A 17,690-nucleotide genomic window follows, 5' to 3' on the forward strand; every position below is an offset into this window, starting at 1 on the left:
GAGTGGGGAAAAAATGTGATGCGTTAAATGTAAAAGGAACGAGCTCATAGTTGCTATCTGTCATTACAGTTAACACAGGAAAAAAAAAATAAAAGGTTTCTTTTCTTGGAAATGTCACTTATTTTTAAAGGCTTCAAAAATCTTTTCTAAAATGATTTCAAATATTTCTGCGTAAGAATATACGGAACACTTTCTGATATCCCGCTCTATGTGTTAAATTGAATTCCAATACCAATGTGAACGCAGCAAACGGAAGGAAATCTGGTCCCGATATATAAATCATTAAACTGCTATCTTTATGCTTCCAGACGGAATCAGTTACCGGAACTCTTCAGAACAATGAATGCATATCAAAGGACATTAAAGTTAATTTTTTATCACTTCACAAAATGATTAAGCAAACTTGCGCAATCGTAATCTTAAACACTTTAATGAAAAACTGTATTACTTGACCCATTCCTCCTAACTTCTACCAACTTCTAGGAGGGACTTTTCCCATCTGGGAATGGAAATTCCAAAGAGTGATGTCATATGTCATCTAACTAAACAATGGCAGGCTTATAACGGGGAAGCAAAGCGAATACCGCTTTATGGCTCGGATCAGGGTTTATCGTAGAAATGCGTTGGACGTTTGTGATCACGTCGGTCACAGTCTGATCTATAATTATTAATGTATAGATTGGAATCTCATGAAATATTCTACATTTAAAGCCGTACATTGAGATTGGATGTAATTTAGGTAGGATGTGTAGATCACCCCCCCCCCACTCATTCTTGGGTGACAAATCCGATTAAAAGGTAAAGAGGAGAAATCAAACCTACTTATTACAAGCAGTTGTCTTACTTTAAAGGATTGATCTCTGATCTTAAACCTCGACCTGAAATAAAAATCTAACTAGAGAATGATGTTTCTGAATTGATAAGAAAACGGTGAAAACATTTAACTTAAAAGTAATAGTGCTGTGCCCTCTCTCGCCCGCTCTCGGTGCTGTGCCCCCCTCGCTCCCTCTCGCTGCTGTGCTCTCTCGCTCCCTCTCGCTGCTGTGCTCTCTCGCTCCCTCTCGCTGCTGTGCTCTCTCGCTCCCTCTCGCTGCTGTGCTCTCTCGCTCCCTCTCTGGGCTATTCCCTTTTCGCTCCCTCTCGGTGCTGTGTCCCCTCTACGAATTTCATGTAAATAAAGTTTTTCCTGGTTAGTGTAAGCCCCGCTCTGTCTATGTGACAGAGGAGGCAGCCAATCAGCGAGAACGTTTTGTAGTGATGATGGGCGGGATCTGTTGTGCTGCTCACGTGCCCGCACGGTGACATCACCCCCGGGTGGTGCTGAAGTGCCGGAGAGTATACGCCGCTGGGGCGGCAGTGGGGTAGTGCGGTGCTGCCATGGAAAAGCCGCTTCACCGGGGCCTCTTGCTGCTATTGCTGACCGGGATCGGGCTGGCCCTGGCAGGTCAGTGTGTCTGGAGTAACGGGGGTCAGGCTGTAACTGTCTGCAAGGCCTTTTCGCTTTACAGCTGTCTGAAACTCTGTCCCTGACTGTCTGTCACTGTGCTGCGCGGCCTCTCTCCCCCCTTTAGCTGCACTCCCTCTGTATCTCTCTCTGTACTGTGCCCCCACTCTCTCTACGGTGCCCTCTCTCCTCTCTCTCTCTCTACGTGCCTTCTCTCCTACCTCTCTATTTCTCTACGGTACCTTCTCTCCTCTGTCTACGGTGCATTCGCTCGCTATTTACTGTGCTCTCACTTTCTTTCTCTACGATGCCTTCTTCTTTCTCTCTCTCTCTCTCTGTACTGTGCCCTCTCTCTGTACTGTGCCCTCTCTCTCTACTGTGCCCTCTCTCTCTACTGTGCCCTCTCTCTCTACTGTGCCCTCTCTCTCTCTCTCTCTCTCTCTCTCTCTCTCTTACGGGTGCTTGCTCCCTATTCTGTCTCTCTCTCTCTTGCGGTGCTGTGCTCTCACTTTCTCTCTCTACGATGCCTTCTCCTTTTCTCTCTCTGTATTGTGCCCTCTCTTTTCTCTCTCTCTCTCTCTCTCTCTCTCTCTCTCTCTCTCTCTCTCTCTCTCTCTCTCTCTCTCTCATGGTGCTGTGTTCTCTCTCCTGCTTGCTCTCTCTCCTATTCTGTCTCTCTCTCTTGCGGTGCTATGCTCTTTTTTAAAACCATAAAGGATTATTCACTAAGCAGGGTTTTCAGTTGCAATACCAGCTCCTCTTATAATGTGACCGAGGAGCAGGTTTTCAGGTTATTTTGGTTGATTAGAAAATGTTGTAGTTTGAAAAGCAAGGAGCGTCTTATTTAACAGCAAAGAGAGTTCAAGGTGGGCTGGAATGGCAAAACTCTGACAGATCTCGGTAGAGCGCTTGGCAAATGTCCAGAGACAGCCTCCCGTGTTGGACTTTCTTATATTGTATTACGCATCCGCTCCTGGAAACATCTAAACTCCGTCAGATGCTTTCTGTTTGGAGATCGAGCAGAGAGGTTTGTTCAGTTCTAGTCTTGAAGCCATCAGTCAAGCAGTACGAGGGCCACAGGCTGCGGGGCCACAGGCTGCGGGGCCACGAGTCACTCAGCAGCTCAAAATGCTTTTCTTAACCAACTCGGCTCATGTAAGATAAAAAATCTATGAAAACTTTCTGGGGTCTATTTACTAAATGGAGCTTTTGCAGGAGAATTGTGGTTTTAACTCTCTCACTTCACTGTCCGATATAACGGACCAACACCGTTGGGTTCCTTCAGCTAGAATGGTTGAGCTGGCCCTGTATAATGTATAATTTAAAGGCTGGGAAGACTGGGTAAATCTTACCAACTTAACTACACTATATGGACAAATGGAAATCAGGCGCGGTGCTGTGATCGGATGCTAACTTTGCAAAGAGTCAATGCGTGGTGGAGGAGAAATAATGGTCTGGGGCTGTTTTCAAGGTTTGGCCCCTGAGTTCCTGTGAAGGGTGATCTTTATGTTTCAGCATACCAAGACATTTTGGACAACGCTCGGCTTCCAACTTTGTGGGAACAGTCTGGGGAACTTTTCTGTTCCAGCATGACTGCGCTCCAATGCACTAAGTAAGGTTAGAGCTGCAAAGGGGGGCCAACTCCATATTAATGTCTATGTGTTTAGAATGTGATGTCATCAAAGCCCTGTTGTTGTAATGGTCAGGTGTCCCAATACTTTTGTCCATCTAGTGTATAAGCTGAAGCTTATCAGGGATGGACCTTTGTAATGCATATGAGCTGAAACACAACTCTCCTATCAACTCTCCCTTTAGTGAATAGACTTTCTTAGTGCGCTCTACAGAGTTGTGGCCCAAATCCTACATGCGACCTTACAGTAAATAATGTAACTGTGTTAAAATAAGCAACTGTATCAAAAACCTGTGTGTATCATGGATAGGATATCTTGGCTTCCTTTTCAGAGGCTCTGCCGAACCCTTCCTCCCATTGAGGTGTCTCTCCCGTGTTGTAAAGTTGCTGATTGCTGTTGATTGGTTCGGAGAACTTTGTAAACGTTGTGGATGAGACGGCGGATGCCTTCAGGACATGAAGTTAGATGTTGCTGCTCTTAGACTTAAGATCTCATGCGGTTTAAGCTAAATGTCTCAATACAGTTAATACAAGCTGTAGGTGGGTTTTCTACTACACTAAACGTTATAGCTGTAACTGTGACAATTCCCTTTTGAGTGATTGCCAGGGTATTTCCCACCTTCTGTTTGTTTTACCATTTCCTTTTTGGGGGGGCAGATAGGAGTGTTCTTTTAATACCATTTATTTATATATATATATATATATATATAATCATTTATTATGAATAAAATACTTTTCCCTTTTTTTTTAAATAACTGAATGCTCTTTTTTTGCATTTGTAGGTGCCACCGATAAAAACCCTTTCCATTTGTTTTCAGCAACGTCCATTGAGTAGTGTTTATGAGCAATGCATATGTTTTGCAAAAATTCCTCCTTGCATACAATGTTCTTTTAAAATTATTTTGGACTGGTTTGGCTGGGGCAGCAAAGGGCTTTTTTATTTTATATTTCCAGGCGGAAGTGGTGCGCAAGGTGTTAGGTCACTTTTTTATTTATGATGTTGTGGTAAGATCCTCGGAGCGTGTATGTGTGTATGTGTATATATATTTTAATTTTCTTTGAAGAGGGAGAGACTGGTTTCCCTTTCCTCACCTTCATCCCTCTCTGTCTCTTTAAACCTTTTTGTTGCAAACAATATATCTCATACATGGCACACAAGCAAGGTAAGAATCCCTGTCATGCATTAAAAAAACATTTAACAGTTCCAGTGTTGCAGAAGTAGGTGATTTGCAGCAGGAATAACACCTAAGGATTTGGGGTATGACAAAAGTCTGAGCGTCGGGGGTCAGAAGAGTCAGGACGGGAGATTAATCCTCCTCCTCCTCCTCGAGACTCAATGATGGAGTAATCTCCGATCAGCCTGTGACAGTCTCAGACAGTAACCTGTTCTCCACCTAGGTTGAGGCGACAACAAAGCATCCATGACAATTCTTCTATGGCATCTTCTGTATGAATTCCTAGGGAGACTTCCTACAAAGCTGAATCATAGGAGAACTTCCTCTCTACCGAGTCTTTGTTCGCTTTCCAGGGATCTCTATGAACCCTGTGCTAAAGCAAACTGCCAGAACGGATGTAATGCGGTCTCCTCTGCTACATGCACACAGACATAGGGGATTGCCTCCCTTAATGGTCATCCATGCCGTATGTTTGTGTCTATCGGTTAGCCTGCTTGATTATTAGGACTCCAAACCATCTCTGCTGTGCCATTGGGGAGTCCTGGAATCTGCACCGTCGTGTCTTTGGCTATGAAGCATATAGATCACCCTAAGGGGACCACAAGTCCTCCAGTCGATGGTCCTTCATAAACCTGGAAACACCCTGGTTTCTATTTCTGTACATCTACTAGATACATTTATTAGCGGTGGCTTCTTGGTAAATTTTGTTTAATTTGGTTTGCCATGTATAGGGGAATAATGGGCAAACAATAATTAGTGGTTAAAAAGAAAATAAATATATGGAAATGTCCTACCCTGAGATACCTGGTTTGCATGGAAGTAGGGGTATGTCACCAAAAAATTAGTCTATAGAGACCAAGAATGTATCACCTACGTCATGGGGTTTTGGCACTAGCAGGGTTAACTGAGATCAGGCTGTCCGATCTGGTGGCCCGTAGCTGCCAGATCGATTTTTTTTTTATTTTATTATTATTATTATTATTTTTTTTGTGCTCTAGTAGATGTCGCCATCAGGAGTTGTTGCTGAACACATATTGGGTTGTTGTTTGACAGCGACATTTTCCATCTGTAAATTCTTACCTAAAGTACGTGTGTGGAAAATAAACACACAAAAATACTACCACAAAATTTGACAAAGGGTGTTGGTCGAATTAGTGCATGAAAAGAGTTAAAACACTAGCATTTGAAATACCCTGGGGGTGTCTATTTTTTTTTAAATGTATGGTTTCGTAGGGTAAATTGAATTGGTCGGTGTCAGATTTGAAAAAAAGGTTTCGGAATAGCAAATGCAACTTGTACTACTTGCCCTATAACTTGCAAAAAAACATAAACATAAAAACATTGGGTATTTCTAAACTCAGGACAAATAGTAGCATCTGTTTAGGAGGGTTTTTCATTGCCATAGAAAGTGTGCCGTAATCTATTATTAGATAATTAGATGATACAATCAAAATAATGATATCTAATTGTCTGGGGGGAAAAGGGACAATAAATGAGAGATAAGAAAATTTGTAGCTAAACACGAGCACCGCTTAAAAATGTTAAAACAGCCTTGGTCACGAAGGGTACGCAAAAGGCCATTTCTGGATGTTTTTGTGCCTCCCGTCTCCTCTGTACCGACCCTTCTGGGTAATCTGTGCCCTGACGCCCCCCAGAAGGCAAAGCCCGATCGTCTTTCAAACCTTCAAGGTGTAATGATGGCTAATTAATAGATGCTTAATAGAATTAGCTAGGGACTATTGATGATTTCCATAATGACCTCTAATTGTCAACAAGGACGTGTATAAGTGATGACATTCTGCCTTTATTATTTAGTAATACCTGTGACTAAAGTTTGGGATGTTAATAGGGATTATGTTGCTTTTCTATCATAGGGCGCTTCTCCATTTTTTGTTTCTTTTTAACAACTCTCTTCACACTTGGAATCTTTACCCTTTTTCGTTTATTATAATCTTCTTTATAATATTCCCTCGCATGGCCTGATATTCTTATAGCCTTTTCATCAGCTTCACTGTAGAATCCATCTTCTTCTCTCCTTTTTTTTAGGTCAGAATAACCTGGAACCTCCATCAAATGTTCGTATCAGTAAAAACCACGAAGGGTTTTCAGTAACGTGGGATTGGAATAATTTAAGTGACGAGGACCCCGGCAACGTGAGGTTTTCCGTATTTGTTAAGAAGTACGTTCACTGGTTTTACGGCGATATTGATTTTTTTTTTAAACTATTTAAATAAATTATATACGCCTTAGCCAATTTCTGAAACGTACGCCCTTCTTTTCTAGGAGCTCAGAATGTTTGCTGGGTATGAGGCTATCACAGCCCTAAAAACCACGATAATAATGTATAGAGACAGCAGGAATAGGGTTTATAGATCATGCTGCATACACAAAATGCTATTTTTTTAATTGCCTAATTCGGTTACATAAATAACTGTGAACTGGTCCATAAAAATAGATAGGGACTCTCATTAACCCCCTGACTGCCAGCCACGTCTTTTATTATTGCCCGTAAAGCAGACATGTCCCTCTTTGGTCATTTTAGATTTTGGGAGGTGTACAAGACGCTTGTTCCAAGCGTACAAAAGTATTCCCCCTAACAATGTATACCCCAAAACTCAAGACATCATAGTATATATGAAGAAAGTAAACCCAAGTCTGCTAACTAAAGATGCACTTGTCAAAACATGGTCTTCTAACGACTGTTCGCGTGGCTAATGGTATTTAATTAATTGGTTAATACTTCATATTCACATACCAGAAATGTAGAAGAAGCTTATAAAGCTAGTAGACGATCTGAAATGTCTTTTCTCCGTTTTGTCTTGCATTTAAGATTGAGCACACGCCGTAGTGTAGAGTGGAGGACTGTTCCTGGATGCCTGCACGTTACTCAACGTCTTTGTAAAATCTACGTGAAAAATCTGAATCCTTATATGAGCTATAGTTTACGCGTCCGGTCTGAGATCTCACAAAAACATTCCCAGTGGTCTTCTATTGTGCCGTTTTCACCGGGAGATATAGGTAAGGTGCTTAAGAGCAATTTAACAAGAGCCAGATTTTTACTCTCCCAGGGCCAGGCTTTATGTGAAAAAGCTTAAAAGAAGAAGAAATATAAAACTTAATAATACTGTTATTGAGCGTCTTGTACAGAAAACATACGTACCTGCCCCCCCTCCGTTGTCTTCCCCAGTTAAAACTTACAGAATAATCATTTTTGAGTTTTTTTTTTTTTTAGGATGAAACAATTACGTGCATGATGAGGAATGTTATGTTTAAGAATTAAGAGGCAGATGCATTTTAGTGCAAAAATTGTTTGCCAGAATATCATGAAAAATGCTGGACGGCTTTTAACCAAATTATGCATCGTTTTTGTAATTGTTAGTGATAATAGAGAAAAAAATTGTAATATTCTATACAGTAAGTGCTACAGTTGAACAACAACCCAGTTTATGTTCAGCAACATGTCCTGACTACAGGCATACTCCACATGCGTTTTATTACTTATAATGGAAGGGTTTTTGGGGCTTGTTCTTGCCCTCGCATGGTTAACCCCACTCACACATAGTAATCTGACCTGTGAAGTTCCCAGTTATGCTCATCCCATACTATGATGTTATTATCCACCGTAAGAAATGTCTCCCAGATGCGATAATAGCGATGGATTTCTAACGATCGGCGCGTTCCGCACAGAGAAATACACACAGGAGTCGGAAGGTTTGAGGTGGATATTGAAGGCATGATGTAGGTTGAACTAATATAAAACGAGTACATGCTGTGTGATAAGTTAGTGAGCTTCCCATTAACGCAGCGCCCCTGTTCTGCAATAAACCGTATAAAATGTTAGGTAAATGTTGACAATATAATCGCCGTTTAGTGACCTAAAAAATGTATCGATGCTACGCCTTCCACAGCTTTCCGCTTATGTTTGCTGTGCCCTAATAACGTAATGGGGGTCGATTTACTTATTTCTCATATTTTAGTGGATCTCGACCATCACACTAATGTGTCTGTGGCGTTTGTTGACGGAAGGGTACAAGTCACAGTGTCGGATACAACAACAAGCGAAGCAATGGAAGATGAGGGTGACCTAATCTATAAACTGATGTTCTGGGAAAACAACTCGGAAGAAAAGGTTAGAGTCTGTTTTGATTAAATGGAAACCAAAACTGTGTGAGGTCAGCATTACTGCTTAATGTTTCCAACGTTATGCTCCTTGAGGATAAACCCTAGCGTTGTATACAGTGATGAAGGTTAACGTTCACAAAAACCTGGTTTTATCCAATTTTGTTCCAATAAAGGTCTTGTTTGCGGACCTGGAGGCGGCCATTGTTGTCAGTCATGTGATAGGACACGTGGGTGGCTTTCCCTGCTTCCAACACCACACTGAGCTGATGCTTAATGGCAATGCTAATGAAGTCTGTTCCTCCATAGACTTTCATTAGCTATAGTGTCTGGCTGGGTAATGAGACTGAGCCGCTCTGTTCTCGGCCAGGCAGTATAATAAGCAATCAGAGTGTTTGACTAGTAGGTTGGGCTAGGATTAATGAGTGACTAATATGGTGGTGCTGGAAAATATTATGTTCTGCGAAAAACAAGTACTCTTTTAAAACAGAAAACCAGTACATGATGGGAATTTCCTTTAACATTAACCCTATTATCATTAAAAGCCTGCCACTGCAGTGCCATTGCTCGCTCTGAATAGGGATTTATGGAACATTTTTATATTGACAGTGATTGCAAAGTAAACTCCAAACATTATGTTTAACCCTAGAATAGTCTGAAAAGCTTGCAATCGAATGAATATTAACCAGTAAAGACACAGCGATGAGCACAAATGCTGTCCGTGGTCTTTATTGCGTGACAAAATGAAGACCCGAAACCATGTCCAACATTATAAAATATTTCACCAGGTAATATTTGGCTGGACCCGTCGAGGACTATGTCCCCTGCTCCGTTCTCCATGTCTTCATTGCACGTGTGTTATTTGTTTACTTTAGACCCTCGCATCCTCGGATCCCGTATTTATTCTGAACGACCTTTTGCCTGATGTAGAATATTGTTTGAAAGCATGGGTGTATGACACGGAGACACAAAAGCCTGGCCCTTTCAGCAAAACCAAATGTTTTACGTTTAATGAAAAAGGTAAGCTTAGACATTAAGTTATCCTGTAATTTAAATCAAGTAAGGAAAGAACTCTGGATTATTTAAAACATACATCATGCAGGGCCGGCTTAGCCAGTCACTTGCTGCTGTTGACCCTTCATCATGAATATTGAAGTGAGTTAAAATCACAACTCTCCTCAAACTCTCCAGGCAACTCTTCCTTTAGTAAATAGCCCCATTGATATGTGCACTGAAAATGAGCACAATAAGTAGAAGCCCGGTTTAGCCGCTCCAGAGACAAGTTATTCGTGATGTATAGACCGTTCCTCCATTGTGTACACCTTAGACTCTGTGTTGTATATCTTAAGCTATAAGATTACGCGCCATATCTCTATTTACTGTACTGAGGTTTATGGTACATCTACAGCGGCGATGTAAAGGTAGAATATATTCCATTGAAGGAAAGAGTTCCTGCTCTGTAAATGTTTCCATAGGAGGGGGGCAGTGCCTGGATTAATTTAATAGAAACAGAAGGGAAATTGCGTCAGGGATGTCAGTCCAGTTTCTGTAGGTGCTTTATTCTAAATCCACGTGGAGTACCTGCGGCATGAGAACAAGTAGAACCACGGCGCGTTTCACACCTTAGTGCTGAGCCATTTCCCAGCCTGTGCCCCATGTTGTGCAATTTTATATTGCAGAAGTGAAAACGTCTCTACAATACGCAATTTCAGCAAAAAAACCCAAAACAAAGCAAAAAAAAATCCCATTGCAGTAATGACACTTTGTTTTTCAAGAAATATTTGCCTTTTTAGTGAGTAAATATTATTTGGCAAATAAGCTCATTAGAGCAGGACTCTTCTTATTCTTAGTTTCTGTAAGCATGAATTGGTATATGATCCTCTACTTGTTTATGTCCTGTGTACCCATTGTACAGCTCTGCGGAATACGATGGCGCTATATAAATAAATAATATTCCATCCGGCTGGGCCGAGGCTCTCGTCCTGCTGTAGATAAGCTTCGACTTTCTGTATGAGTAGTAACTCCAGGTTTGGCCTCGCTCTTTGCATCTGCGTTTCTGAATACTTACTAATTTCCACTTCTTTAACAGCTTTAATTTCATCTGCGTAAAAGAAAACAACATGTTTTATGCTGAAAGAAAAAAATGTAACTTTTTTATTTATTTATTTATTTATTTTGCAGGGCTCCCTGAAAACTTGAGGGTTCTGGCTGTTGACACAAACTATGTATTAATGTGGGACTGGAATTTTGAACAAGACCCAAATGTAACCTTTTCGGTAAAAATGGCAAAGTAAGTTAATTGCACATTCACATTTTTGTAAGTATGGACTTGAACAAAAACATTTTTTCACACTTTAGCCTAGCGAGAGCATCATAGGTGGTTGTAATATACTTTTTAAAAAATATATTATTTATTTATTGGGTAAAGGTATAGCATGGTAAGTAAATTTTGCTCGCTGCCTTTTACTGCATCTTCTTTAGCGATTACATTGATAATAAGAATTTAACTCCTCCCTCAGCTTCCCCTACAGAGAGCAGGCGGCGTACCGCAGTATGCTCCTTGCACATGCTCAGTAGACTCTCAATTATCGTTCCCGCTGAAAACAATGGAAGTAGCGGCAGCCTATCACATTTATCTGAACACAATTCTTTTGCTAGCCTGCATGTGATTGGCCGCTGCTTCACTCACGACAGAGCATGTGCTAGAAGTTTATTGACTAAGGCTTCCTAGTTTCAGTAGAGGCAGCTAGGGGGGGATTTAAAGGGGCAGTTCCACTAAAGAGTAATTTAATAGGCACTCTTTAAAAGAAAATCTGCCGCTACCTACCTACCATCTCCAGGGCCTACAATTCTTATTGGCTGCTGTCTTTAGATTCCGCCTCCCTTCCCTGCGACATTCGCCGAGCCGGCCCTGGAACGGACTGGCAGGAAGTATATCACGTGCCGGTACATGTGTTCTGCCAAACACACCTGCATGGAAAATATCCGGGGTATGGGGAAAGGGACAAGTGTATATGGGGATTTTGCACAATACCCACGTGCATTTTTCAAGGGGGGGCCGTGTAAATTTAAGGGGGCCACTTAGCTAACATATGCGTTATTCTAAATTCTAACTCCAATATCTAAACACACTCCAATTTGCTTGCAGTAAAATGCATTGGTGTTCGTGCAAAAAGGACTCCAAAATACAATTTTGATGACTAGAATGTTGATTATTTTTCATTGTACAGGGAGGGGGGTTAAAAATCCGCTTTTTTCTATTGCAATATAAGGTAATGTTTTTTTTTCCTTTTTTCCCATTTATTTCTTTTTTAAGGCCATTAGTGGACAGAAAATGGAGTACATTTGATGGGTGTGAAAATATATCCACGGCTGAGTGTGATGTATCCAGCATAGTGATATTAGGAACATACGAGTTTCGCGTGTTAGTACGTGATTCGCGGGGAAACCAATCCTTCTCTAGTGCTATAAAGTTTCAGCCTCTTAAGGACAGTAAGTAACGATTTCATTACGTTTGGGTATCTCCATATGTATTGTGGTGGGACTTTGTTCAAAGTTTGGACGGAGTGATCAGAAAAGTTAATTTTAAGAAGCATTTTTTTCTTTAAAATAATGAAATCCTTTCTTTCTATGTGCCCTGAATAATGACTTGAATTGGAGTAAATGGTTTCTTAGAGCCTAATCGGTTTTGAATTGCCGCAAATGCTTTTCGGCAATTCCTGTTAGGATTAGTGCTAAACCCCACCGCGGTCCATATGTCATTACATATGGTATCTTAAATCTGACGTTATGTATTGCATGCATATTCCATGCATATTCCTTAACCCCTCTGCCTCTGTCTTTCTAAAAGCTGTCATCGGACCCCCTTCTGATCTGAGGCTGAAGTTGCTGAATAACATGCTCAACATTGAGGTGGGGAATCCTGCAGGATTTGAAAAAGAAGCCCTCCGATATGATTGTGCTTGGTCCTACCATCTGGTGATGTGGCAAAATTCATCAGATTTTCATCAGGTAAAATAATATTATATGTATGTGTGTGTTAGTATGTATATGTGTGTGTATATATATATATTTATAATCTAACCCATACCAGGGAACATTGCTTAACACGTACTGTTTTGGGGACTTTATTAAAATGTTATATTCTTGACAAATGTATATCTACACAAAAGCCACGTAGATGTTTTGAATAATCTTATAGGGGGTTTATTCGCTTACGTTTGCAACCATTATGCAGAATGTCACTGGGGTTGGTCCATCATAATGCCTAATGAAGTCAGGGTGCTGCAGTGCTTCTGCCAATTCTCTCGTTTAGTGAGTAAACACCATAACGGTTCCAAAATAAATGTTTGCCTGAAGTGCGCTTTTTCCATTAAAAAAAACAAAACCCCCCACTAAAATGTATTAGTTGGTAATCAATGAAATATACGTGCGTCAGAAACTACATGTGGATCTTGTTGGCTGTGCATCATAGTAGCTTCAAATCTAAAGAAAGGAAGGAATGAGCAGCATGGAGTAACAGGTACTTTCTGATAATTCCTTTAATATGTTCCGTATCACTTGGTCATGTAGTGTCACCCCTCTGGCACTGAACAAGTTAAAGCCCGTCTTTCGGCTTCCCAAAACCTACATTCTAGAATTTTTCTACGTACAGAGGAAACCAATATAATGGTATTTACAAGTAGAAATAACATGTATTAGAATTCCGTGTTATGTGCTAACCGTGGGAAGTGCCGTTTCTCCTCTCCTATGAACGTCCTGCTCCCCCTTTGGTGGAAGCAAATTAGTCCTCACTGCCTGGCTAAGGGTGAGGAGAGGTAGGTGGTAAGATATGACGGGTTCGTTTTATTTTATGCCCCATATCTACAATTCAGTTACTCATATTGAAAGTAGAGGCTATAGGTAGCTTCAGTAAAATACTCTTGTTTTAGTGGGAACGTACGAAGGCGACTGTTCCCCCTTTTAAGATGAGCTTTGGTTACGTCGGCCCACGTGTTTGGGGAAAAAAGATCTTCTACATGTTTTTGAAAGCGTCATTTTTCCCTGAGCGTCTCGGCAAAATAATTTACTTGGGTTTGATCAGTCCTACAGTCCGTGATGATGCGACGTGTTTTGCAAGCATGAAGCAGATTTTCCATGTTGCTCGGTAGCGTGTATACGCTGCGGGTGGAAATTCTAAAGGCCGCCGGTTTTAATGTCAACACACAATTATTGCCCCCGAAACTTTGTGTCTTAAATCTTACCGTATGACCCTGATATGATAAATCCAGTTATTATGAGCAAACATAAGGTTAATGTAACAATGTAACAAAACGTTACACGTCAAATACGAGTGTATACGTCAAAATTGTAAGTCCGATTTGTAATTTTAAAATCAATGGCACTTAGAGGTAATTTTTTATTATTTTTCATGGTTGCAGATGTTCATAGAAATTGATGGCAGATAAAAACATTTCAGTCATTTCCTATGCATGTTTAAACCCCCTCACTGTGTTTACCGCTATCACTTATGCTGTGATGCTGTTCCACTTATCTACTACCCTCTCAGCGAAGTAAAACTTCATTACATCTAAGCGCCTGACCTTCTTGTTCAGAAATCGATTCTAAAGTAGCTGCTGTTTAAGGAATTTATATTCTTAAACATTATAATATTAATCTCAGAATGTCTTTTAATGTTATTGGGGAGATTTCACTCATTAGCTTTGACTTCCAGGCTGCAGTCATATTCCATGATAGTAGTAGGTGCAGATAATAATATGAATTATATTTATATAGATTTAACTATACGTACGAAGATTCTTGGCCGTTTTCTCTCACATTGGCTGCAAATCAAGGCACACAGCAGTCTGGGTTTTATGAACTGGAACATGATGGGGCAGCCACTACATCCGGCCGTGTTAGCGTTCCTGGGGTACTGGCTTGGATAAAACTGTTTTAGCAGATGGGTATTGCGGCTACCTTTTTCGTTTCTTGTCCTCTTTTTCATTCTGTCATTATTACTTCTAAAATTCTAAAATCTGAAAGCCGTTTACCTGCTTATATCAAGCGCACAGGTACCAATCCAAAAAGCTCTTGTTAACTGCTCCGATGCATGTACGGGTTTATGTGGATGTTATAATCGTTGTCTGATGTTTATCGTTGCAATGTTTCTGTGTTTAAAACCATTGCGTCTAAAATGAAATCGCAGGAAACGTCTAATTAATCAAAAGCTTTCAAATAGTCAATATATCGGATGCTGTGCCTTAATGCTGCAACGTTCAATATGTTACAGGAAGAACATTTTAAAGAGCCAATATTTACAGTAAATCATTTGAAGCCATCGACAGAATATTGTCTCAAAGTGCAATTGGTATGTAAACCTGACAACAGATCGGGACTGTTTAGTGAGACCCGCTGCATTTCAACAGAGCCAGGTAATGAGTGTATGGTAATTATCAGCCTCTGTTTTTGTTTTTAACAGTACCGTTTTTACTTAGAAACAAGAATTACCCCTTGACGACGATTGACGGCCGCTTTCTTCACCCAAACGGTGTTGCTGTAATGCCTCGATGTCGAGGCATTCAGCAACACCGAGTTCGGCTTCCGGGGCGGCAGACTGGTGGTAGAATTAGTGCATGGGAAGAGTTAAAATACTAGCATTTGAAATAAACTAGGGGTGTCTAGTCTTCAAAAATATATGGTTTGATGGGATAAATTGCAATGGCCGGCTTCAAAGATACCTGAAATAGCACATGGGGGGGAAGAATTACCAGATTTTTAAAAAATGGTTTAGCCCCATAACGTGCAGAAAAAAAAAACAACATAAAAACCATTGGGTATTTCTAAACTCAGGACAAATAGTAGATTCTATTTAGCATTTTTTTCTCATTCACTTTTATAGATTTTTATACATAGTCTTTTTTTTTCCTTCTTTTTTCACCATTTTTTATAGTAAATGATATACAATCAAAAGCCCTTCTTGTCCTGAAAAAAGCAATATATAACTTGTGTGGGCTCAGTAAACAGGAAAGAATAAAATTACAGCTAAACACGAGCACTGCAGAAATGTTAAAACAGCCATTGTCAGGAAGGGGTTAAAGTATGTTCACTTTTGCTGCCTGGATGTCAACGCCACACTCATGGAAAGCCTGACTAACCAAATAATATTTGTAAAAAATATTATATTTGCTCGAAAAGGAAATCACACCCACTTAGTAGTGTAATTGCTTGATTTTCACCAGACCTCCGATCCACACCGCCGATCCTCTGATATAGCGCTTCTGCCGTCTACCGTAGCCCCCCTGGACGCATTAAATGCACGTTTGCCTGCATTGAGAGACGTGCCAGACTCTGAACTGCACGCCGGTATGTGTCCGCGCGTCAGAGCGGGTCATGTGAGTTACGCAGAGATCATGTGACCCCAGCGCCAAGGCACGATCATCAGAAAGCTTATGCTGCATAACGCGTAATCAGTCTGTGGAGAGAACCTGCCTCAAATAGGGGCAAATATCCCATCATTCTTAAGGTGAACAAAGAGTGTGCGGAAAGAAAAATAAATCTCAGCGTTACTACCCAAACTGCTTTTTATATACCTTTTTTGTGTTAAGCTGTTCTTTAACCCCTTAAGGACAATGGGCGGTCCCTAAACCCATTGAAAACAATGCATTTTGAGCCCGTACATGTACGGGCTTTGTCATTAAGGGGTTAAAATGTTTTATTTATTTTTTATTTATTTATTTATTTATTTTTTAGATTACTGGTTCTTTTGGCACATATGGGGGACGCTTGTTATCATCGTAGGATTAGCTCTGATTTCAGGCCTGGTTTACATCTGTCTTTGTCCTTTACAACGGTACATCAAGCATATATTCTGCCCAACAGGAAAACTCCCCGCAAGCATCGAAAATGTGAGTAAGAGTTTTGAGCTCTATCAGCGGATGAGAGGAATAGATGAGAGCTAACGGCGCATGGATGTCATAATGTGCGTTGTCTTTTATAGGGTATCCCTAACTCGCCATTCAGCACCACCAACAATCAGTTACTACTCGAAGAAGAAGAGATAACAGACCCGTGCTACATAATCCCGTCCAGCGAAGATCGTACGGAGCAGTACAAAATATCGGACAGAGACGGCAGAGACTCCGGGAACTATTCAAACGAGGACGAAACCACAGCGAATGGGCTTCTCTGACTACAGAGGACTGTTGACATTTTGTACGGTGTAAAAATGTATAGCGGATTTGTAGCCAAAAATTGCTCTCTGGATCTACCAAGAGTGCAAATGTTAACCTTTAACGTGCCAGTGATGTGAAGGATCCTTAAGACTTCTCCCTGCCTGAATCAAAGGGATGTATTGAGTATAGACAGATGTATTGGAAGCACACACTACGTGGGATCTCTTTCTTGAGGACCAGCATGGTGGTTTACGTATAAATACAATGGCTCTGGTTTGAAAAGCGGTCTCGTTCCTATTATCAGCCAAAGCAAAGATCCAAGGAGCAGGAATGTTCTGTTGCTTGTAGTAGAGAGACCACTTCTCCCATTCTGTGCCATAATCATTTTTTAGGCTTTCCCAACTTGTTGTGGATTTTTGATGTAAGGGCTTCCATCGTGTGGCAAACGTGTGATTGACAAACACTCTTAAGCATTTAACTATAGAAACATATAGTCGAGGGCTGATGAGAACCATTCAACCCACCCAGACTGCCATCATAGATTCAGGATAGCTATATGCCTACCCATGTTTACATTCACTTACTATATAAACCTATACCACTTCTGCTGGGAGGCTGTTCCGCTTATGTCCAAAAGCTACAGTTCAGTATAACTACATTACACTATATCTAATCCGCTGACTCTCAAGCTCTACGCTACTAAAATGAAATTATCATGTATATGGAAGAGGCTGTACGCCAACAACGGAAAGGTATTCACGGATTGAGTTTATTCTGTTGATTTACATGTCTCACTGTGCTTTTGGCTTGCAGTCAAGGACCCTGTATATGGGCAACCGAGGCATGGCACAGGATTGCCATCGATGGTTTGCCATTACCTGTGTGTCACTGTTGTAAAGGTGCACAGTGTGGGATATAGAGCACACTTCGGTCGTGTACATTGTGTATGTTCATGATGATTTGTAACCACAGTAACATTGTTACAGCCATTACCCGTGGTGCTTGTGGTTGTATCTGGTTGAAGATTGTGGTTGTGATTTTCATCTCAAGGAATTTTTTACAGATTTGCCATAAACAAGGCAAATTCAGACATTCCAGGGGCAGACTGGAATGGTTGGCAGTTTGGTGCGTTCTCCCAATGTTGTACCCGTACCCCATATTCCTCCTCC

At 40.9% G+C, this 17,690-nt stretch overlaps 1 protein-coding gene across 1 annotated transcript; it reads left to right on the forward strand.

Annotated features, from left to right (window-relative positions):
* The first annotated feature begins 1,300 nt into the window (after positions 1 to 1,300).
* On the forward strand, positions 1,301 to 16,688 carry IFNAR1 (interferon alpha and beta receptor subunit 1). Its single transcript, XM_053457382.1, has 11 exons — positions 1,301 to 1,444; positions 6,296 to 6,428; positions 7,080 to 7,267; positions 8,227 to 8,378; positions 9,244 to 9,388; positions 10,550 to 10,658; positions 11,685 to 11,860; positions 12,219 to 12,379; positions 14,640 to 14,781; positions 16,100 to 16,254; positions 16,347 to 16,688. The coding sequence occupies exons 1-11, from the start codon at positions 1,378 to 1,380 to the stop codon at positions 16,536 to 16,538; spliced, it is 1,620 nt and encodes a 539-aa protein (XP_053313357.1). The 5' UTR covers positions 1,301 to 1,377; the 3' UTR covers positions 16,539 to 16,688.
* Positions 16,689 to 17,690: the final 1,002 nt, after the last annotated feature.

Source organism: Spea bombifrons, chromosome 2 (genome assembly GCF_027358695.1).
Source record: "Spea bombifrons isolate aSpeBom1 chromosome 2, aSpeBom1.2.pri, whole genome shotgun sequence".
Classification (NCBI taxonomy): domain Eukaryota; kingdom Metazoa; phylum Chordata; class Amphibia; order Anura; family Pelobatidae; genus Spea; species Spea bombifrons.